This window comes from Crassostrea angulata, chromosome 8 (genome assembly GCF_025612915.1).
Source record: "Crassostrea angulata isolate pt1a10 chromosome 8, ASM2561291v2, whole genome shotgun sequence".
Lineage (NCBI taxonomy): Eukaryota > Metazoa > Mollusca > Bivalvia > Ostreida > Ostreidae > Magallana > Magallana angulata.
Window position 1 is genome coordinate 12,256,744 of NC_069118.1, and position 23,999 is coordinate 12,280,742.

A 23,999-nucleotide genomic window follows, 5' to 3' on the forward strand; every position below is an offset into this window, starting at 1 on the left:
CTGATTGACTTGACACATTGTGCAAACGACACACTTCTGGATAATTGGAGTAGTAATCAAATAACACAAGATAATTTTCTCCATTGAATACACACAAATCTGCTCCCACTTTTTCCCATGGATAATTGCATAGATCATATGGTTTAAGTGGTTCAGACGGTTGTTTTGGACGGAATTTGATACATGTTGAACATGAATTCACCATTTCCTCGATTTGTGCATACATTCCCGGCCAATACATCACTTGTTTGGCTCGATTTCGATATTTTTCGATACCAAGGTGACCTGTGTGGATTTTGGTTAGCATCTCCTTTCGCAATGTGACAAGAATGACAATGCAGTCTGTTTTCATGATGATTCCATCGCATAAACTCAACTCTGTCCGTATATTCCAGTATTCTGATATTTCCTATGGGCATTCAGTGCGTGTTTCTGGAAATCCTGTTACAATTACTTCTGATAGTAACTGCAATTTCAGGTCATCTGTACCTTACGATCTTGTATGGGTAGGCTCTTTATGACAGAGTCTACACACACTTTAAGATCCTCCTTCTGTGCTGATTTGGTCAGTTTCGTGGACATACCCGTTCCTCTGGACAACGCATCAGCGGTATGCATAAATTTTCCTGGCGTGTAGCCAATACGCAGATCGTATTTCTGTACCCTCAGCAGCAGTCTTTGTAATCGTAGTGGACAGTCATTCAGAGACTTCTTAAAGATGCTCACAAGGGGTTTATGATCGGTCTCCACTTCTACAACCTGTCCAAATATGTATTGGTGGAAGTGTTCGCATGCAAATGATATGGCTAGCATTCCTTTTTCGATTTGAGCATATCTTGTTTCGGCGTCTGACAAAACTCGCGAAGCATAAGCCACCGGCATCCACTCGTTGTCATGCCTCTGTAGGAGCACTGCTCCAAGTCCAAAACTAGAGGCATCTGAAGAGATTTTAATCTCTTTGTTCGGGTCAAAGAATTTAAGTACTGGTGTACTTGTTAATATGGCCTTTAGCTCCTCAAATGATTTTGTTCAACTGCAGTCCACTGAAATTGGTTTGTTTTCCTCTGAGATTTTCGCAAAACTTGTGTTTTCGACGACAAGTCTGGAACATATCTTGCCTGGTAATTCAACATGCCTAAAAAACGTTGTACATCTTTCTTACTTTTTGGAGTCTCAAAGTTTGTTATGGCCTTGACCTTGGCCTCGTCTGGCTTGATTCCTTCTGCAGATATAGTGTCACCGACGAATGTAAGTTCCTTAACTCCAAATACGCATTTTTCGCGATTCAGTTTGAGATTGGATTTGCGCGATGCATCAAACACCTGCTGTAGTCGTTGGTTGTGTTCTTGTAGCGTTGAACCACATACTATAATGTCATCCATTATTGTCGTGCATCCTGGTATGTGCTCATATATCATGTGAATCGTCCTGTGATATATCTCGGGAGGTGATGTGATACCAAATGGTAGACGTAGAAATCGACACCTTCCGAATGGCGTATTGAAACAGGTAAGTTTTGAGGAATTCTGATCCAGTTTCATTTGCCAGAATCCAGTACGAGCATCAAGTTTACTGAAATAATGAGCATCCTTGAACTTCGCATGAATCTCATCTCTCGTTGGAAGCTTTGTTCAACTGAATTGGATCCAGACACACACGGATCTTTCCGTCTTTTTTCGGCACTATTACAATCGGACTCACCCAATCTGTATGCTCGATTTCTTTGCATATGACGCCCATATTCTCCATGCGTTAAGTTCATCTTGGAGTTTTTCATGTAAAGCGAAAGGTATTTTACGACATGGACTCACTACTGGTGAAACAGCTGGATCTATGGATATTCTATGTTCACCCGGTAGACATCCTAATCCATTGAACAAGTCATTATTTTGATCCACAATCTGTGCAGTTGTGTCTTCAATCTTTGTGCAGTTTTCTATTGTATATGTGCGTTTTACTAGTCCTAACTTGTCGCAAGCTTTTACGCCTAAGATTGCTGTCGATGCGTCCTGAACTATCACAAAGTAAACCATAGCTGCTTTGCCCTGATTGGTAACTTCCAGAACACATGCACCTAGGACTGGAATACAATGCTTGCTGTATGACATAAGCTGTATATTCGTCTGGTGGAGTTTTGGCTTCCATCGTAGGCTGTAATACTGTTTCTCCAGCAAGATGTTGACTTGGCTACCTGTATCCAATTTCTAATTGATTCCCATTCCCAAGAAAGCTTGTTCATCCTGAATATCATGAACATGTTTCTTTTTCGGCATTTTCTTTTTCATGCTATTTTGTTTGCCTTTTGATTTGCAGACTTTTGCAAAGTGATTTGCACCATTACACTTAATGCAGATTTGACCCATGGCGGGACAAGTTTTATGCGAGTCATCATATCCACACCGTCCACATAACTGTGCACAACTTTTACCTTTTTTAGATACCCATACTTTTTTGTCTTTGGGTTTGGTACCGACCGCATGTACTTCTGATGAAGGGACAATACTTTTTATTTGTTCCTTTGTAGACTCTGCTGCTCTACAGGTTGCAAGTGCTTTGTCTAACGTGAGGTCGACTGTACATAGAAGCCTCTCTTTAAGTGCGTTGTCTGGTACCCCACAAATAATTCTGTCACGAATGAGCGAATCTACTAAGTCCCCAAACTCACACTTCTTTGCCATAGTTCGTAATTCCGTCACATATTGATCTATGGTCTCATCGGACCTCTGCACCCTCGTGAAGAATTTATATCTCTCATACGTGTTATTGCGTTTTGGTGTGCAATAAGCTTCAAATTTCTCGAGTATTTTTTTTTAATTTATACTCATCACAATCATCAAATACAAAGGTGTTATAAACTTGAACTGCCTCTTCTCCTACGTGTAAGAAAATGCATGCTTTTTGCTTGTCACCTTTTTCGGCCGCACCTGTAGCAGTCATATAAACATCAAACCTTTGTTTGAACTTTTTCCAATTTTCTGCCACGTTCCCCGTGAGAAAAAGTACTCCTGATGGTTCCAGTTTATCTATTGCACATTTCTGACACCATGTGTTAAAGTCAAGGGGGTCCTATAAGGCTTTGATTAGCCTGTAGATAAAACAAAACAATGGCGTCGGTTCCATGCTTCTTTAATTGTTGTTGTGTGTTCCTCCACATAAATTGATGACATCATACACATGAATATAAAAGGGGTCGTTTCAAAACATATAAATGATACATGTATGGCACAAATTGATCCAAAAATATCAAGTTTAGACTAAAAACATGCTGATTCTACTCCAAAGCTTCAAGGTGATATATTTTTTAAAGAAACAGTTGTTGCAATTTTCTAATGTTATTGTTTTTAACATTTATAATATATAAACACCGTAACAAGAAGAAGACATAAGAAAAATCAATGTTTTAATTTGTCATTATAATTTCAAATCATTTTATAAAGATTAATGTAAAGATAAACGCACTGGTATTCGAAGAAAGTAAGAATATTGACTTGTCTTACACATCAATATTATTTTTTTCTGAGCTTGTGTCACATTAAAAACATGTTTTTAATTTCACTAGATTTTAGGGCAAAACTGTATCAGCTGCTATATGATCATAAGTAGACGCGCGTATAATTTGTCATGGTATTAAAATCAGATCAATCAATTTCCTTGTAGTGGCTATAAGCTGACTTCCAATCAGTTCCCAGTAGGCCACGTTGTAATTGACATGTATGTTTAGCTGAAAAATACAGCGTGATCGTTTCTCTATGAGTATTACATTCGTTTCTTAAGTATGACATATACTCTAGAAGCTGTTAGAGCACATGCTGTTAAAATGGATTATACAGTGAATTGACTAAGTTACAGTCATTGGAAAGCGATTTTTTTAAAAATCGATCCGTATATTTGATGCGTATTTTTAGTTATATATGTGATTGAAAGTTATGTTATGTTGATCAATTCATTCAACAATCATGGTGCTTTTGAAAATCAATTTTTTATTGCATAAAAGTTCTACTTTTTATATCATAATTAACATTTTACTTGAAGCCTGTGCTCCCGGATGGTATGGAGACGACTGCAAATATGTCTGCCCCAAGAACTGCCTCGACAAAGTATGTGACGTCAAAGACGGCAGATGTAACAACTGTTCAGTCGGATGGATGGGTAGTGACTGTGAATCGTGTAAGTAGTGAAAATAAGCGAACGTCGTAATTCAGAATCGGGCACGATTTAAGATTTAGTAGTTTTGTTGATTTTTAAAATATTATTCAAATCCTATCTGATAGAAAAATATTACATCATCTAATGATAATATTCTAGCCTGTCAAAAAGGAAGCTATGGAAAAGATTGCGCCTTCGTATGTAAAGGCTATTGTAAAGATGGCTGCAACAAGGTAAACGGAACATGCGATGATGGATGTGATCCTGGATGGTACACTGATGGCTGCAATAAAGGTTAGACAACTTTTGTTGATAGAAAATAGATTTTAGCTTCAATGGTTGAAAGTTTTTACTGCTTAAAAATCATTAAATTGTAATTTCCACTTCAGAATAATAACTATTTTTCACTGGTTAAGAATTCAAATATACTTGATTGACTGATTTAGTCCTGAAACTCACTGATAACGAAAGCGTAACCCAATATCGACATTTGAATAATGAGATCTTCGCACATGACACATGCAAATTGATCGTCACATACAAACCATTCTGGTTGACGTCATGATGGCTTTCATTTCATTTCATTTTGCACTTTCATTTTTCACTTTGTGTAAATTCAGAATGTTGAAGTTCAATGTCAGGAGGAAATTTTGTTCAAAATACAAAAAAATATCTATAAAATGAATCATTAATAAACATACTATTCAATATTTTTACATTATAAGGTTAAAAGAAAAATATAAACCAAAAACAAAGGACATTTGGACTAATTTACTGGATTTGTTTTCCACTAAACATTTTGGTAGCACTATATTTTTAACATGAATACTTTAATTATTTGCTAGTCAAAATAATTTTGTATCTCTGTTTGTTTTATCTCACTTTTTTAAGATAATCGTATGGCACGCAATGAAAAAAATTGATAAATGTGGAAAATAACCAAAACAATAACCATATCTAAAAATGCTTATCAATTGACCTTAAACATTTTATATGTATGCCAGCAGAATAAGTTCAATTTAAGTAGTACTATCAATGTTTGAATGTTGTCATCATTCAGTTTTTGATAAATTTAATAAAAATGCGTAGATATTTGAACACTGATAGAGAAAATTCGGATTGGACATCTTTAGAAATTGTCGCTGAAAACCTAATGAATTATATCTATTTAGCTACACAGTCACGTTTTCAACAGAGTTCAGTAATTTGAAATATCTTCACAATTAATAAAATCCCAACCTTTTTATAACCTACAATAGACTTTTTTATGAAATTAAATAATGACTTTACTAGCATACGGTCAAAATTTCTTAAGGTACCCCACTCCTCAATGTTGTTGCATTAAGAGTTTTTCGACAAGCATATCATTGCAATCTGTAGACAAAACATACTTCAAAATACTAAGATAATGGTAGGGGGGGGGCGAGGGGTCAGTATTCATATCTCTGAGTTATGACCCATTTAATTTGACCTTTTTGCACCTAAAATACAATTTCAGCCTGATAAGAATTTGTTGTCAGTATGTTTGATTAAGCAATTTATTTCTTAAAATATTGTTTTTAATTATGCACAATGTTCACACAGAATAGAGGGATTACGAGAGAAGTATGTACGAAGCTGCATAAACTTTGTTGTGAACTTTTTGCACTTAAAATAAACAGTTTCTATAATAGTTACAATTTGATTTTGAACAAAATAAACACTTTTCGAATATCAAGAATTTTATGATATTTACCCAATTTGTCTAGATTTTCATTCAGTATCATTTCAACATAATAAAAAAACAGAGTGGCCAGTGATGTCAAATTTTAGATAAAGAGCTTCAAAGGCAAAATTCTCTAAAAATTTTGCTTTAAAAAATCTGACGTTATGTATATACTGCATGATTTTACGTTAAACGTCTCTCACTCAAGATTTAGTACATGTCACACAGAACCTATAGAATATGTTACAAACCTATCAAATCTTAAAAATGTGAATAATGAATAAAGTATAATGAAAAGAAAAGATTCTTGAAAATTCATAAAATTGCTTGTTTCTGTCATTTTCGTCTGAAACCTTTCGCACGAAAAAATTCCCCAAAAGTCTTGTTTGTTTCTTGAATTTAAATGGATTTTCTTTATGAATGTTGAGTAATAAAATGAAATATCGATCTTTCCGTGATGATAATATTTAAATTCATTTTTAAAAAAAATGATCATTTTCGCAATGAAATCAAAACGTGAGGAGTGAGAAACCTTAAAAAATAACCACAAAAGGGGCGTCGAAATGTATTGTGTATGATAAAGTGTATTAAGTATATGATATTAGTATCATAATAATTACATGTAGTATTTTTGATTAAGGGGTACACAAAGGTAATTATAAACTAGATGCTGTCATTAGACAGTAATACCCGCACCAAGTGTTTGCCCCTAAATAACACTGTTTTGTACCAGTTTGATTAAAAATGAAGGCCACATGCAAGCTCCGGTAATACATTTAAAAGTTATATTTTTCATAACTGAAGGATGAAATCCCTTCCCATATGATAATACACATGAGCAGCACTTTATGTGCAATTTGGGGTTGAACTGTTTGCAGTGAATTTTTATGTCATAGAAAGTATAATGGTCTATAATATTATTACAAACAAAATAAAATATTAAATTATGCCCCCTCCCCGTGGCGGTTGCCGGTTTTAGATTTGCTTCTGTGTGCCTTCATGTACATCATCGTGTGCACAGATTTAGAGAAGGGAAGGGAGTGAGGGATCCAATTGTTTACAATTTCTATTTACTTACCATATTTGAGTGTTAAGCTTCGAATTATAAGCAAGATACAGAGATTTGCTCACAATTCTATGTTTGTACACAGATCTGATGCCATTCATTTTTTTCCATTTTAAATGCCAAATAGGAAAATTATAATATACCAAGTTAAAAATCTTAAGCTGAATGTAATAAACTCATGTGAACAAAATATGACTCAAACCTTATATGCTTATAATTCTACGATTTACGCTGAAATTTTTGTTGATCATTAGAAATTCTATATGAATTAGAGTATGTTAAATACTTGTACACATAAAAATTAAAGAATGATATGCTGTATGTAACTACTCTCTGGGGCCCCCTCTTTATACAATGTATAATGTGAAATGTTAGTAAATAAAAACGACATCGTTAAAACAGTTTTCATAGTTCTGACACATTTCTGTTGCGAGGATAAAAGAATTATCTCTATTACTAAGAAAATATTACAGCGGAAAATTATCCTGGTTTGTAGCCATTTGTTATTTTTGAATAAAAATGAAAATAATGGGTGGGCCATAGTAAATTAGAGTGATGTGCCTGTCAATACGGTAACATTGATTTTTATAGCTCTTTAACATGTCACGTGACAAAATTTTTCATTCCAGTGTATTCATCAATCAAGTGTGAGTAAAGTTATAAAAGTCTCGCGTTTACGCGAGGTAAACAACAGTCATTTAATTATAATGGAGAAGACAAATTAAATTGTTGAATATTTTTAATTTGACAAATTGAGCGCATTGAGGTGCAATTTTCTTCTTCACATATATACATGTAGGATTTTTTTGATAAAATACAATAACTATTATATTTTTAAAAAAATACAATAACTAGTAAGTAGTTGAGGGAGAAAATGTACCTATATGCTCTCATATATTTTGATCGCTTTATTAAATGGGGGAGGGGGGCAGAACGAAAATACAGGGAATTAGAAGTTATATAACAGTGTATCCCTACCAAATATTAAGTTCTATATCTTGCGTAGGATTTTCTTATTCTGTGTCAAAACAGTATTTCATGAAGGTACAATGTCAAAGATTACCTGTATGCAAAAATAAGTGTAAGATTCGAATACTTAACAATATTTATTATTTTGTTATTCTACCGAGGGCCATATGGCACAATATCTTTTGAACGCCCATTGTTGCTCAGGTGAGCGATGTGGTCCCATTGGCCTCTTGTTATATGAGTTATGATAGGAAGGAAGGAGTATTTCTTTCTTAATATATTATAATGCATCAAATACAATGTAGGTCATGACCTTATGGGACTGTTCTGACCCCACAAAACAGGAAAATACAAAATACCTTCTAATGTCATTATGATGCATCAAATGGTGTAAAGTACATTAATGACCCCCAGGTGATGTCTTTAACCAACCCCCCCCCACCCCCGCCCTTATGAAATAGGAAATGATGATACACTGTATATTTTGTTAACTTCTGAGATCTAAGATCCTCATCCCTAAACCATATAATTTATTCTTGCTCTTTGTGTCATTGTGCGTAAAGTTGTATATAGATTTTGCCCCCTTGGAGACACTCTGACATTCTAGAACTAGAAATAATAAAGTATTTTATCTTATTCATATGTATTGTTTAATCCATGTGGGTAATTCCTAGCCTAATAATGACACTGCTTTGTTTAAGAGACTTTACAATTGCCCTAAATATGCAAATACACATGCATATAATGTTTTGTTTATAAATCTAAAAAATTGAATTAAGCAATATCAGAAGAGAAAAAGCAATCAAGAAATGATTTAAAACTTGCTACTGTACACATGTAAAAATGTATTTAGAAGACTGAATCTTTAGAACCAGGTTAGATTGGAGGGGGTGAATGCGGAGTATAAACATTTATAATTTGAATCATTTATTGTGATTAATTTTTACTTGTCAATGAATACTAGTTATTGATTCCAAGATAGAAATATGACCCCTGATCATATCTCAATAGATCATTTGTCAATTATGCAAGGTGTAATGTAATTTTTTTTTAAGAATAACATTTTTTACCAGTTTATAAAGTTTCTAGTTTTTAGACACCCAAATTATATTTTTATTTTGATAGATTATTCGACAATTAAGGGGGAGAACAGTTTATATTTGAGTTTGTTTGGGGGTGGGGGTTCCAAGTCATATATTTGACAATTTTTTAATGTAATTTAAAATAAGAATAAGCCATACTACAGTCATGAACATGAATAGTATAGAGCAAAACACAAACTAATACAAGTATATATACATAGGAAGTATTACAAAACATAGATGATTGATCTATATCTGGGTTCTTAAATTGAATCATATATCATGTACATATTATATTATTGTTTCTTCGTTCAAGGCATTTCAGATGGTATGTAGGTCATGATCCCAAGTGGTCTTCCTGAAATTATCAAATATCATAAAAACTATTGAGATCCCCACTTTAATCCAAAGATATTATTCCTCCTTAGGTCATGGCGCATCAGATCATTATGGCATGTAAGTCATGACCCTAAGGGTCATCCTGACCCTCTTAGTATCAGAAAATTGTCTTTAAATTATTGATGTTTGATGATCCTTTCTCTATTTAATCTTTTTTATTAAGTCTCCCGAATGAAATTTGGAGACTTATTGTTTTTGTAGGGTTCTTAATACATGAATTATTATTCTTCGTCTTCTTCTTTCCCGCTCTGAACTTGTTTCTCAGAGATGGCTGAACAGAGTTGTACAAAACTCTAGTATATGATAGACCTGCATATCTAGTTGTGCACCCTGGTTTGATTTTTCTCATATTAGGTTAGACAACCACTTTTCGGGGGTATAGGGTTTATAGGGTTTTCATAATCATATATTGACTGTTACTGGCAATAAATAGGGTTTATTAGATCTGACCCCTGGGGTCATCCCCACCCCCCAGGAATTTGAAATTACCATTTATCTCAGAAACTGCTATAATCATGACCCCTAAACTATATATATTCATGTTTCTGATGTCAAGGGGCATCAACTGTTATGTAGATCATGGGCCCTGTGGGTGGTCCTGACCTCCTCAAACAGCAAGTCCCTTAATATCTTCAAAACAGTTGAGATCCCCACCCTTATACAATATATATTCTTGTTCCTTGTGAAGGGGCATCAAACGGTATGTAGGTCATGGGCCCCGGGGGTGGTCATGACCCCCCCTCGAACAGGAAGTGCACGAATATCTCGAAAACGGTTGAGATCCCCACCCCTTATTGGCCCTTAACTATATATATTCTTGATCCTTAAAGGGCATTAAAAGGTATGTAGGTAATGGGCCTCAGGATTAAATTTAATTTTTCAAAACCGTAATGCACATCTATGGAACAGTTCCTATCATATCCCAAGATATGATGTGTCTATCCATTAAATCATAAAAGGAGTTCTAGGATCTATGTTTTTTTTGAAGTGATAAACGTCAACTTTCTGCTACTTTTTGACTCCCTGGATGAAATTTAATTTTTTAAAACCTCATTGCACATCTATAGGACAGCCCCAATTATATCCCAAGAGATGTTGTAGCTACTCCAAAAGTTGTAAGAGGAGTTTTGGGAACCATACTTTTTTGCAAAAAACGTCATTTTTTGCTGCCCACTGATCACCTTAATAAAAAAAGAATTCTGGAACCTGATCACACCTCAATATGACACCCCCAATTACATTCTAGAAGATCATTTGGCCACTGCCAAAAAAGGATGACGTTTATGAAACCATTTTTTTTTGTAAAAAAAAAACAAAAAAAACAAAACAAAAAAAACCGTTATTTTTCAGCCCAGGACTAAATTGAAAATTCCAAAACCTTATTGCGCATCTATAGGATACCCTAATACATATTTCTAAAGATGATTTGTCAACTGTTAAAATGTAGGAGGAGTTCGAGGAAGAAGGTTTTTTGTGAAAAAACGTCATTTTTTACCAATTATTTGACCCCCAGGACTACCAGAGAATTTTTGAAACCTTTTTACAAAACAACATTATACTCCAAATCAAACTCCAAGAGTTCAGTTTGCTGGTTTATAAGATGTAAGAGCAGTTTGAGAAAGTAAAACGTGACAGATGGACGGACGGACGGACAGACGGACGGACGGACGGACGGAACAGGGTAAAAACAATATACCCGAACTTTCTTTAGAAAGTGCGGGTATAAAAATGCACGTTAACAAAGATAATTAGTATGTAACTATGAATAATGGGCATGCATATTAACATAATTCTTTTTGCATTTTGACAAAGTTGGTTGGAAAATAACATGTCTCAAAGGGACTCAAGTATTCTATTCAATGTATATAAACATATAAGGGTCCTTTTTTTCCTCAATGCAGAGTGCCCTAGTCCATCATATGGAGCGGAATGTAAATTTACTTGCGGCCATTGCCGGGATGGAGTTCGTTGTAACCACGTGACTGGACAGTGTAGGACTGGCTGTGAACCAGGATACATTGGACAAAATTGTAACAATGGTAAGGGTGAAACCATTTGTAGAGTTGATTAGTGTCATCTGTCATTTGAATGATCTCGCAGCACAAAAACCTACGCACGCACCCCCCCCCCCCACACACACACACATGAAGGGCATTGGTTTGTGTAGAGTGATTAGAGAAAAACGGAGAAAAGACATATGTTTTAAGGCACTGCGTCACAAGCTGGCGATAAAAATTGTTTGTACCCATCGATTTGGTTAATTTTTTGGGCATGTGAACTGCAGATGGCCTTTTGTTCATATTTTCTGAAGATCAGAATTTTTTCTCCATAGTTGCTTATGTTTTTGCTTTTGCCTAAATGACTTATGTATGCAGCATGCTATGTATCATAATCAACTTATTTTCTGCTGATTTGAGAAATTATCTCAAGGTGTATTGGGACACCAGAAAGTTATTGTTTTATATACAAATGAAACTAACTCGTTTCAACGTCCTCGAACAAATGATAAATTTACGTCGAATGAAACAATGCACCAAACACCAACATTAATTGGATTGGAAGTTTTAAACAACTTACTAAGGTCTTCCGTTTTCAACGAGACTTTAAAGCATATTCACACGACAGACTTCAACACTTTTAGACGATATTCCTACTCTGCCTTACCAACCTGTTTTATGAATTAATATTCGGCTAATAACAAACAAATTAGTGTTTTAGTGTATAAAGTATTATAAGTATTCTTATAAGTTTTACAAAAATGAGAGAGAGAGAGAGAATTTTCAATACTCTCAAAGCGTTTATTGTAAGGCAGTTTAATACCAAAGTTCCGTGCAGGAATTCTGCATGTAGATGGGAGGTGCTCGCACGTAAACAAAACCTCGCTGATCGATGTCTGGAATTGAAGGACTCGGTGATGATTTTAGGTATATTCACGTAAATTTTTAAACAGATTGTGCTTAAATTCAGGTCGTTAAAGTAAAACTGTAACATAATCGCTTTTGAAGTTTTTCTGTATGGTCAATCGATTCATGAAATAAGCAAGCTCATAACAATAACTGCTTATATAACTTTCATTTTTCATGGAAATATATATTAATTTTTGACAAGTTTGCTGATATTCGAAGAGTAAAAAATCTACTTAAATACACTTGTTTAGATATGATTATCAGGAATAGAATTGAAAATGCAACAAATACGTAGTTTTTAGTCGAAAACTTGTGTGTATGCGGTGCACCCACCCACACACACACCCACACCCACCCACCCACCCACTCGAATGATTGATATTTTTATTTTACCGAATCATTTTGGTAAGCGTTGTGTGGTGTCTGATCAGCGCTTTTTGTTCTTCCACAAAATGAGCCAACGAAGATCGCGTAGTAAATTTACAACACAGGGTGATCACTTTAATGCTTACAATTTTGAAAACTTTCACAACTTTTAACCAACAAAATGACCTAGTCTTGTAGTCCCGTGATCCTTAGAGATGGGGGTAGTAAATACGACGTCATTCCGGTTCCATATCATTTTCCTGGGCGCTTAACGAGGCCGAGTACAGAACGAGTACGCACGCTTTCGCGCAGCGTTTCATTTGTATTGTGACGTCATCTTTTTGCTTGGTTGACGCCATGGCGTGATAGTTTCAACTGCAGATATTCAGCGAAAATTGTTGAAAATATCTCGTTTGATGCGTAAAAATAATGTTATATTGTGGAATAAATATAAATGTCTCGAAGTATAAGCTATATTTGGGCTCGGGTCGAAAACGTGAAGAGGGTTCAGCAAGCCTAGCCTTCTGTCACGTTTTCTTAACCCGCCTAAATATAGCTAAATTCATATATTTCAGACAGTAACCATGTATTTTATATCAATGACCCTTAATATGTGATGTTATATATTTTTTTATTACTTAAATATGTCTGAATGTTTTAATAATACTATTTAGATCACCTTTTCCGCTTTTGTCAAATAAAAAATAGCCATTATCTGACGAATCTGGGAAATTGGGCATACAAAAATCAACTTTGATAAGACCCCTGGAACAAACCAGGAGGTAAAAGGTTTTTTTTATTTGACCATTTGATGCCTTTTAGCTATAACTTTAATATGTAGAACAGAAAAAGCAATCCCTAGGGCAGAAGTTTAAAAAATGTGCAAAATTGGTACATTTCAAGCAAAATCCCATAGGGTCCTATGTTAAATATTAACAAACTTTGAGATGACCCCTTAAACAAACGGTATGGTAAATGTCTTATTTTTTTATCTTAAAATAATAAATTTATTAGTAGAAATTCTTGTAAAAAATTTCATTAAAAAATCTAGGGCAGAAAAAATTAGACCCGGCCTCGTTAAGGGGTGGGGAGGGGAGTCCATGGGATAATTTTGTTTGCCAGTTGGTGCCAAAGGCCAACATGTATGATTAGTAATTTTACTATATCCGTCCCAAAATATTTTTGCCGCATATTTTCTTTAACTATTCGATTTTATAAATACCTTTTGGTTCAGACGATGTTCCTTCGATAGAATAAAGAAATAGAGCAAAGCTCGTGGCAAAACCACGAGTAGGTCTTCCGTTGTTGCTGCGAGTTGAAAATTTACATGATTTTGTGTCAAACGATTATAATGACTAATGACTAAAATTTTACTTCTGCTTTTGTTATAAAAACGTGTTGTGATTGAAAGCCTGTATAAAGACAGGAAGAAAATGTTTTAGGAAAACTATTTGTCGAACACACTTTGTGTAATTGTTTTGAAAACTCTTTAAGGCTCTGTCACACCAAGTTGCGTTCCCAAGGCGTGTTCACGGCGTTGTAAAATTCATGGAATCGCCGTAGGATCGCAAGGAAAATTCAGAAGAAAAAAAATATACAATCTTATTCAAAATTTTTAGAAGTAAAAATGTCACGACATCCTGACGGCGACTGAGGCGTTCTTACAAAGCTCCCAACTACGTTTCCTCAGAGTTCTACTTGGCGATTGACTGCGCTCTCGCTGGGTATCCGTCGAGCGCTCGGGACGTGCTAGGAGTTTTTACCGCGCGTCCACGGCGTGCTCTGCGCGCTGACTGCGTGCACATGCGCTGTTGGAGACCTTACAGCGCTGTGACGGCGACCTTACTCCACTTCTACGGCGTGTTTATCAGAACGCAGAGCCACGGTGCGTACTTTGTGCATGTTCAAAGTGCGCGCCGTCGCGTGGCGTTCTAAAATGGTCTAGAATATTCCACCGCGGCGAAGGAAGATGCCGTTGCGTTGTTACGGCGCTGTAAGAGACTCTAGTTTGTTTACCATGGCGTTTTACATTATTCAATGACGCAGCGGGGTCGCCATGAGGACGCAACTCCAGTGTGACAGGGGTTTAAACAATGAGAAGTTTAATGGCGAGTTAAATTTTTAAGGATAGCAAGGATTGTTATATACATGTACTCATGTAAGGAAATGTATTTTTAAAAAAAGAACCCGCCTTTAAAAAAAAGTAATTTCTGTAATTAAATCTTTCTAAATTTTTGAAGACTATGTGCAAGTTTGAAATTGTTGCGTGCTGTCAAAATTTGGTAAATAGTCAATATTGATGGCATCTCTGAAAATTTCTTCAGGGCTGATATTATTACTTATTAGGTTTGTTACTGACTGTTTAAAGAAATTTGTGGGGTCGGTAAAGTCCATATGGACTTTACCGACCCCACAAATTTATTTAAACAGTCAGTAACAAACCTAATAAGTGTTTTGTTTTGTCGAGGACCTTAAGTTTGATATGTAAACAAACGTTTGTGTAAAAAATCAGTTCAAATAACGTTATGTCCGCCATGTTGCCCTATAAATTTTGACGCTTGCCTTTTAAAGAAATTTGTAAGGCAGCCACGTGACGCGTTTCATCCAATGACGTCGCGACATTCTAGTCCGAGGCAAAACAATATTTAATAATACGAGTTAGACTTGAACATTCAAAATAATAATCAGCTATCAAAGATCATCGGGAGAATACATGCATAAGTGAGCGTCTAAATTTTACACCTGATATACAGACACCGATATGTAACGTAAAATTAAAAAACATTATTTACAGAAATGAATATGACCTCTCTTGACGATGCAATAATATGCAAAAGCCCTATTTTCATGTCAGTTTTTTCTCCTTTATCAGATCAAAAGTAATTCTCTCGGAGAAAGTTTACGTATGTATTTTGAAATAGAAAAACGGGAGAAATTTAAATAAAAATAAGCGAAAAATTATGGTGTTACGGTTTTTATTTTCAGTTAATTTAATTAAATGTGACAAAGGGGCATATTCGGTCGGATATTTGGGGTAACATGTACATGAAGTAAATTAGATGCAAGTTCCATGTTTGTTTTTTGTATGTGTGTTTTTTGTTTTTGTTTTTTTTTTGCTTTTCTCTGTTTTATCATAAAGATATATCAAAAAATTACGTACATGTCACAGGCAATATATTTTTTCTCTATTCATCTTGTATTTTAATAGATTGGGTATTCATTGTTGACCTAAAACTAGTATTCCACTGGCTGTAGCTAACCTTGGAAGTAAATTAAGTTGAATGACAACCTCATACCACACAACTACAATAAAACGTGTTTTTTTAAAAATACATTTTCATATAATTAGCAATAAAAAAATCCCAAAGAACACATGTCCATCTCACTTAAGGTCAGACGACACGTTCCTCAATTTTAAATAACTTTTTCCAGGAATTTGTTGATGGTTTTCTACTATTTTGACAAGCTTTCTTGCAAAAAATTAGGGTACCTTACCGGGCATTTCTGTAAAATACTAGAGTATGCAATTTCCTATATGTAATCTTCTTGAAAATACTCTTGAATTGCTGATATAAAAATAAATGCATCTACAGCACAGCGAAATTCACTATATTAGAACTATATCTCCGCCGGGGCTTTGAACTCACGACCTCTAGAACATATACGCTTCTGGCAGTGACTGGCCACGGTTCTAACCACTTGGCCATCTAGACATATAACCAAGTCAAGTAAATTTTGATCATTTTTAAAGTAATTATAAAATTAATATTTTTTATTGGAACTCTTTATTACGAGGAGATACAAAAAAGATTCTCGAGGAACGTCTCGTCTGACCTTTGAGAAGCGCATATATTTTTTGGAGGCAGATGTGTACGTGTAGCTATATTATAGTCTGCAATTCAAGTGAACTAATATGTCCACACTTGCAATACTTTGATGATTTCTATGGCGACCGCCTGCATAGCTATTTCATGAAATCTAATCCCAAGAACAAAATTACCTTTGACTTAAAACTTTTAATTATAATATATATTATTGTGTTCATAACTATATATAATAGAAGTTTAGCGTGTTCAACAGGTTAATTTATAATAGCCACGTTCTCAGATTACGATCTTGCACCTTTAAAGGGGCATGCTCACAATTTTGGTCAAAAATGTTTTTTTCGATTTTAATGTTTACAATGCTTCAGTAAGGCATTTTTAATAGGCAACCAAAATTTTATTGTCATTTCTTGAGTTATATGCGAGTTACAGAGCTTACAATTCTTCAAAGCTTTTGTTTACATTTTGAATGTTGAAGTTAAAATTCCAGTTTTAGACCTTAAATGAATGTGTTAATCGTTAGTAACTGTTTATTTATGCCTAAAATGAATAAAACGATAGACAAAACAGCTTGAAAAAGATTTTTTACTGGTATATTTAACCTATGTAAACAAAAACAGGGCACGAGCCTTGTTTACATGACGAAGAATTGTGAGCCCTGTATCTTCCTTAAAACTCATCGACTGGCACCCAAATTTCATTTGATCATAAAAAATGCATTCCTAAATCATAATGATTGTAAATAATAAAAACAGAAAAATAAATTTTTACCAAAATCGTGACCATGTCCCTTTAATGTGAAAATAAAAGTCTTATTGTTTGATAATTGAACACTTTGAAGAAAGCACCCTTCCAACTGTTGATGAATTACATAACAATTGATGATCTGCAGCCATCAATAACCTGGGGCTATATATGTTCTGAGCTGTGTGCGTTGAAGCGACACAAGATTTTCGGTAGCACGTGGCGATTGAATGTGCACAATAAAGAAAATTGAAATATACAAAGACTGACCGAATAAAAAAAACGGGTGGGGAAGAGAAACACGCTCAGAAGAAAATGTTACACATAAGAAGAAGTCACTATCAAAAGATTTTCGACAGATCTGGAATTTAAAAAAAAAAGAAGATCACTTGGCAGCGGGGCGGTGGGAGGGCAACACAGAAATAAGTTCGTTTTCACAATGAAACGAACGACCATGTAGAAACACTACAGAAGTTATTAATATGTGACCGATAGAATCTAAACAAAACTTGTTTCAAAACTCATGTAAATATTTCTTTAAAATAATCACCGATTGCCTCAATTCAGGGCATGCTTTTATCGTGCCAGCACCTACAGCAAACATGTAACATGGAACTTGGATCATAATTTGATTTTTAAATTACCTTGTACGCTGTCGTATAAATCAATGCTAAATCAACTGTACGAGTAAAATAAATTTATCTGTTCACCTTAAAACAATATAATAGTTGAAAACATAATAAAAATAGTTGCGTTCGTACAAAATACCAAACATGCACGCGTGATAAGGTACATGTAGAAGATGTCCACTTGCGCGGGATCTCCTTGGCCATGTGCGATGGATGATCATTGCCTGACGTCATGACGTCAGGCATATCTAAGGTTTAAAAGTTGCCTTCTCCGAAACAGCGCAGACAATTGGAGCAAGTAATATCAAGATTGTTCACAAAAAAGATTAACAGATGCATGTTTAATGTGTCAGCATTTACATTCACAATTGATAAGAATGTTATATAAGATGTAATAACATCAGTGAGCAAGAGTTTTCAAGTAAAAGGGCTGTTCACCATGCACGTGTGTAATCCTGATTTAAAAATAGATAAGCCATACATGTAGTTGAACGGTGGAAAGGGGGGGGGGTGATCGCAGCAAGTTGTTACAAATTGTTTATTACGGTACAATGTAAGTAATAATTGGTGTTGGATTGTCATCATTACCAAAGAATCGTCAGTTTAGATTAAAACAAATATATATTCATATAGCTTGAATGTTTACTGGAGGAACTAAATCGCCGAAGCGGGGTGTGACCCGATTTTCATCGATTGGGCGATTTCATTTATCTTGAAAGGGGCACAAAACTCGTGTATCTTACTAAATGTACATCAATACTACATTAAACAATCGCTAGTCAAGTATGTGTGTTAATTCGATAGATTTCTTCCAAAACATTCGAACCAAAGTAGAATATATGTAGTTGTTACAAAACAAATGTAAAAAAATCATTTGTCCCCCCTCTCCATGGATCAATGCCAATGGATGAGTTCATTCAAACCATCGGATCGAGATCTCAGCCGTTGCGTGAATGGTAAAGCAGGACTTCGCGCCAAAATGTCTCATTTATAGTTTTTGCGCGTCGATTAGTGGCCGAGTCCAAATGGGACCACAGAAGAATACTCCAGCATATTCTCTTTTGAGAAGTGGACAGGCATAGCCTACATCCACGTAGGCTATGCCTGTCCACTTCTCAAAAGAGAATAACTCCTGACCAGCACACCGTGTGTACACACCGTGTGTACACATCGCAGGCACGTAAAAACGGGGGTGGGGAGTAGGGGCTGCTTCTCCCTTTTTTTGCAGCAGACACATTTCTTAACTTTACATATTTAATAAATGAAAATTGTCGGAGCATGTAATAAATGAAACTGAAAATAAGGAATCTAATTGAATTGAAGTTACAATTAGGATTTTTTTCATGATTTCGAGAATTCGCCCTTTTATTAATTGCTTGTCAAGATGTTTTGGATAAAGCTGCCCCACACACTTTCTAAAACAATACGTGCTTGAATATCCTTTCCTATTTCCTATGGCTGGACATTTAATGAAATAATTTAATTTCAAGCGATTATGTGAACACTTTTTTTTTTCACACGACCAGTCGGGCTAGTACACAGACATTTAACCCGACCGGACCTATCCTTTACTAAACAATGTCGGTCGGACGTACCTTAGTGTCAAACCCTGAAACATGTACACATGTACATGCACTAGAATTTATGATCAGCAGCGAAAAATTAAAATTCATTTCCTCAAAGATAGCCTAATTAAAACATACATGCTTCCATTGAATAAATTTGTTTAGTCAGGCAAGCTTTTTGGAAAGCTATTACTTGTTATTTAAAGGTTTTAATATTTGAGTTGTCTATTGTTTTAGATTGAGAATGGCATTGCTTTTATTAATTAACTGAACGATTTCATAATTGACACACTATCGTTTAATCCAATTTTAAAAGGAATAAACCTTTATGTGTAATCAAAACTGAAACAATTCTTCAGTTCGCAGCTAAATTAACTCGCGCGGGTATGATATATGATATGATATATATATGATATATGCGCGGGTATGATAAGGCAACTCTCAGCGATCAAATTCCTCTGATCGATATGACGTCACAATAAGCAGCATGATGTCATATTTTACTCAAAAACATGTCGATTATAACTTTATCTCTGGTTTAAATTATAAAAACTACAGACATAAAATATCACTAGAAACTCTTCTAACTGAATATATCATTTAATATTTATTAATTTGATGAGATATCGGCGCTTCTGATTGGTCGAAAAATTTCTTTGATACCTGCATCAATAAAATTTTCGCCGGATCTACTTTTCTCAACTGTTTTGATCTAACACTATTTATAGAACGGGTATTTCCAAGATAAACACTGTCAACAAAATGTAAAGTTGTGTCTGTTTTATTGTCAGCAAAGAAAATGCAATCTTGTGAATATAAAAACTTGAAAGTTTAACATTCAAAAATTAACGAAACACATCATTTGATTCACGAAATAGAAAATTAAGCGTCTTCTCACGATTTCGTCTGCTTGAGATCAATCAACATTAATTTACAGCGAGGCTGGCTGTTCCTTTTCCAGGAATGTTATAACGAACATATAGGCCTATAAACTTTCACGGTAACACTGTACTGCTGTTCAAATTTGGTAACGATAATCACAAGTTTCAAATTTACACACGTACATGATCGGTCATCAGAAGTAGAGTCGTAAAGAAAAGCTATGAGTAATGCATCAACTCCTTCGGCGCATTCCAAGCGGCAGATATGCCATTTAAGTACATCACTGGCTATCTAGTTACCACAACGTTTACAAGAGTCGCTTATACATACTATTCTTTGTCGACATATCGGCTATTTTCGTACACGATCGCCTTTCCTTGGATGGTTATGTCCAGTTGCGTTTTCCAGCGATCTCACATGAAAACTAGTTTTAATACGAGTTTTTCTGCACAGGGAATAATATCACAAGCTATCGCATGTATTTTCCTTTCGTTTTCAATTCAGCCGGTTCAGATTTTAACTCACTATTTGTGTTTAATCCATTAAATTCAGCTCAATAGCTCTGCATCAGCTGAAGGCGCATCCATTTTGAATACTGTTGCTGTTGTTGTTTTGTATTCATACGCGCCGCTTCATTTACATTATTTACATGTTTGATCAATGACACTTCACATTTTTTTTATTTGAAAATGTTTTATTAAATGATAAGAAATGAAGATAATAATTTTTCTATTGATCGACGTATCAAAGAAAAAATTGACCGGAAAACTTTTTCATCAATGCGCTACGCGCATTGATGAAGTTTTCCGGTCAATTTTTTCTTTGATACGTCGATCAATAGAAAAATTATTATCTTCATTTCTTAAATCTTCGATTTCTCTCTATTACGTATAATTATCATTGATGACGTCACAAGCATGTTTAATAGAGAAGATCATGTCGGGAGACAAATCATCGGAATGTAGTGTAAACAATGCCGAAATAAGACTTATTTAATACAGATACCTAAGATTTAGATGAGTGTCAGTTAGGATATAATCAGTATAATACAGGCATGGATGTTTTGTTTAATCAGCGAGTGTTATAAGGTAAGCAGATCGACATTTATATGGTTTGACCAGCCTTTCCTCTGTCAGTGTGTACAAAGAAAGGCAAAAGTGTAACACTACCCCGGATATTATGAAAGATGACTTGGGTAAATATCAACGGTATATGACCTAAACTAATTGAAGAATCCTGTGCTTTGTTGTTTTAAATGAAAAATACGAAGTATTTTCAATGAAATTATAGAAATTGAGAGGGTTTTCAATAAATATTTACAACATCTATTTTATGCGATTAACAATAGGATTCTAGCAGTAATACCAATAAACATAAACTAATTGCCGATCGAATTATTGTAGCAAACATACAAATAAACTTCGGGGTAGTGTTACACTTTTTAATTTTTTGTTAAGGTAAAAAAGTGATCTATTTTTAACTGTCACGTGATACCATGGCACGGCAGCTTCAAAGATCGAGTCGATTCCGAAGTAGAAAAATTATATCTTGGTGAACACATTCACTTGATATTAATATTCCGCACTGTTTTCATAAAAATAAACAGTTTTTAAATTGATCAGAATTTTGACGGTCATTAAACTCGGAGTTGCCTTAACCTACCCGCGTGAGAGACGCAACTCTCGTGTATTAGATAACCGCTGACCGCTAGTTAGTCCAGCCGCGACCATGGTGACAGATTTTCTCGGCCGCGGGCGAGGAAAGCTTACATAATAGTCCAATCCACACTTTGCAAAAGTTGTTCCCCTTTGCGGGGTCAACACAAAGGTCAAAAGGGAAAAAACAACTTTTCCCTTCTTTATGCAACCAAATATTTGGGCGTCCTGTGAAGAAATCTCTTGGAATTTAATTTATTCCTTCGATGTGTGGGTTGTCCCAACTTGGGGCAATTGAAATTCACAGCAGAAACGGATTTCTAATGTCAAATAACGAAGTTACAACCCTCTAAACTACAAAGGCTACTGTGAGAAATATATGGGGTTTTCCCCAAAGATGGCTGCCAAGGGACATAACTTTTGTAAAGTGTGGATTGGTCTATACTACGCACACAGCTCTGATTCATTTCAAGGTGGATTTTAAATGCATGCAGTATGATGACTAAAATGTAATGCATCGATTTTTTTTCAATACGTATTTTGTGTTTTACAAGAAAAGAAAAAGAATGTTCGTTTACTGACCATAAATACACTGGGAATTTTTTTTTAAGTTTAAAGTTCAAATGGTCACTAAGCAAGTGGAGATTGGCTTTGCTAATGGTTATTTGCTTGTTTGATATGATAAATGATTCTGTTAATGAGGTTTTCGCCACCGCTAGCTGACAACATCTGTACCATACCATTAATGTGCACTATAAGAACTAAACAACAATGACTTTAACTTCTATAAAAAAAGCATGAGTTCTAATTATTTTTTGTCATGAATTAAAGCCTCCTGTATAAACCATCATACTTTCTGTGGTAACGTTTTGCCAGTTTTAAGCGCGCAGACTTTCGTTAACTTGCCAAATGAAAACAGGTACATGTTAACATGTAAAGCTTTTTACACTTATACTACACAAATCACTTACAAAATAACATTGTAACGACCTTAATGAGATCCCAACAAACAACTTTTCCAGCGACAGCCTTATCGAAATCCTAACCGTGTTTGAGTTTTTAAGCAAAATCTTTAAGGGCTACTGGCCCTTGATTTGAGGGGCCAGCCCTTTTTTATTGCTGTCAAATGAAAGCCCTTAACATTATGCACAACTTTTGTTCTATATGTATTTAGGAAATATTTCAAACTAAAAGTTACGAAGCTAAAACATGAGAAAGATTTTGCTATTTTTTAAACATAGATTTCGATTGATTAATCCGAGAGGAATAATTGGAAGAAACTAAAATCCAAAAATCAGGGGAAAATATTCAAAGTGTCAATAATAAAGATTTTTAACTATAAAGCATTTGCTACGGACCATTTCGGAGCCTTTGTCTGGAAACTAATGCCCCTAAAATTTAAGAAAAAGGGTAATAACTAAAAACCGGAAGTTGCGATTTCAATTTTTTTTGTGCTCTAGAAACCTAATTCAATTGACAATATACCGTAAAAATTTGAATGAAATCGAATGACAAACCAATAAGTTATTGAGGATTTAAAAACGTATAGAGAAATAATAATGAAGAATTTCTATAAGAATCAGTTCAAGGTCTTCCGTTCCGTTAAAAATCCCAAAATTTCTATTTTGCAACGCCTCCTTTAGCTTGCCAGGTTGCAACACACAGCTAAAATACTGAAATATTTAAGGCAGTTTATTTCATTGATTATTATTCATATTAAAATCAACGATATGTTTTTCTGCTTGGCAAGTAGTTTAAAATCTGTATTTGAATTACGCACATTTTTATAATATTCTCAGACTTTCCGACCAATGTCTCGACAAGAATTTCGAGAAAACTCCCCAAGGCATGTATCACGTTGTGTAGTATTTAGATATAGAATTATTTCCATCAAACTATGTATGTATCAGTAATCGAAATATTACAAAAGTCGTATGGATTCAAGCAATATTGAACTCAAGTCTCGTTCAACCAGACGCTCGGTTGTCTCCGTTACTCTTCGACATGCAAGAGATACTTTCTGCTTGTCGGAGATTTACGGAGACAGTCGATGGTTGAATG

General features: G+C 34.8%; 1 protein-coding gene across 1 annotated transcript in view; it reads left to right on the forward strand.

Annotated features, from left to right (window-relative positions):
* The first annotated feature begins 411 nt into the window (after positions 1-411).
* The window catches only part of LOC128159311 (multiple epidermal growth factor-like domains protein 10), a 40,851-nt gene continuing 17,263 nt past the window's right edge, over positions 412-23,999 (forward strand). Inside the window, exons 1-4 of the mRNA XM_052822367.1 lie at positions 412-478; positions 4,033-4,167; positions 4,306-4,440; positions 11,269-11,406. Coding sequence (XP_052678327.1) covers positions 412-478; positions 4,033-4,167; positions 4,306-4,440; positions 11,269-11,406 — 475 coding nt within the window. The remainder of the gene's footprint in view (positions 479-4,032; positions 4,168-4,305; positions 4,441-11,268; positions 11,407-23,999) is intronic.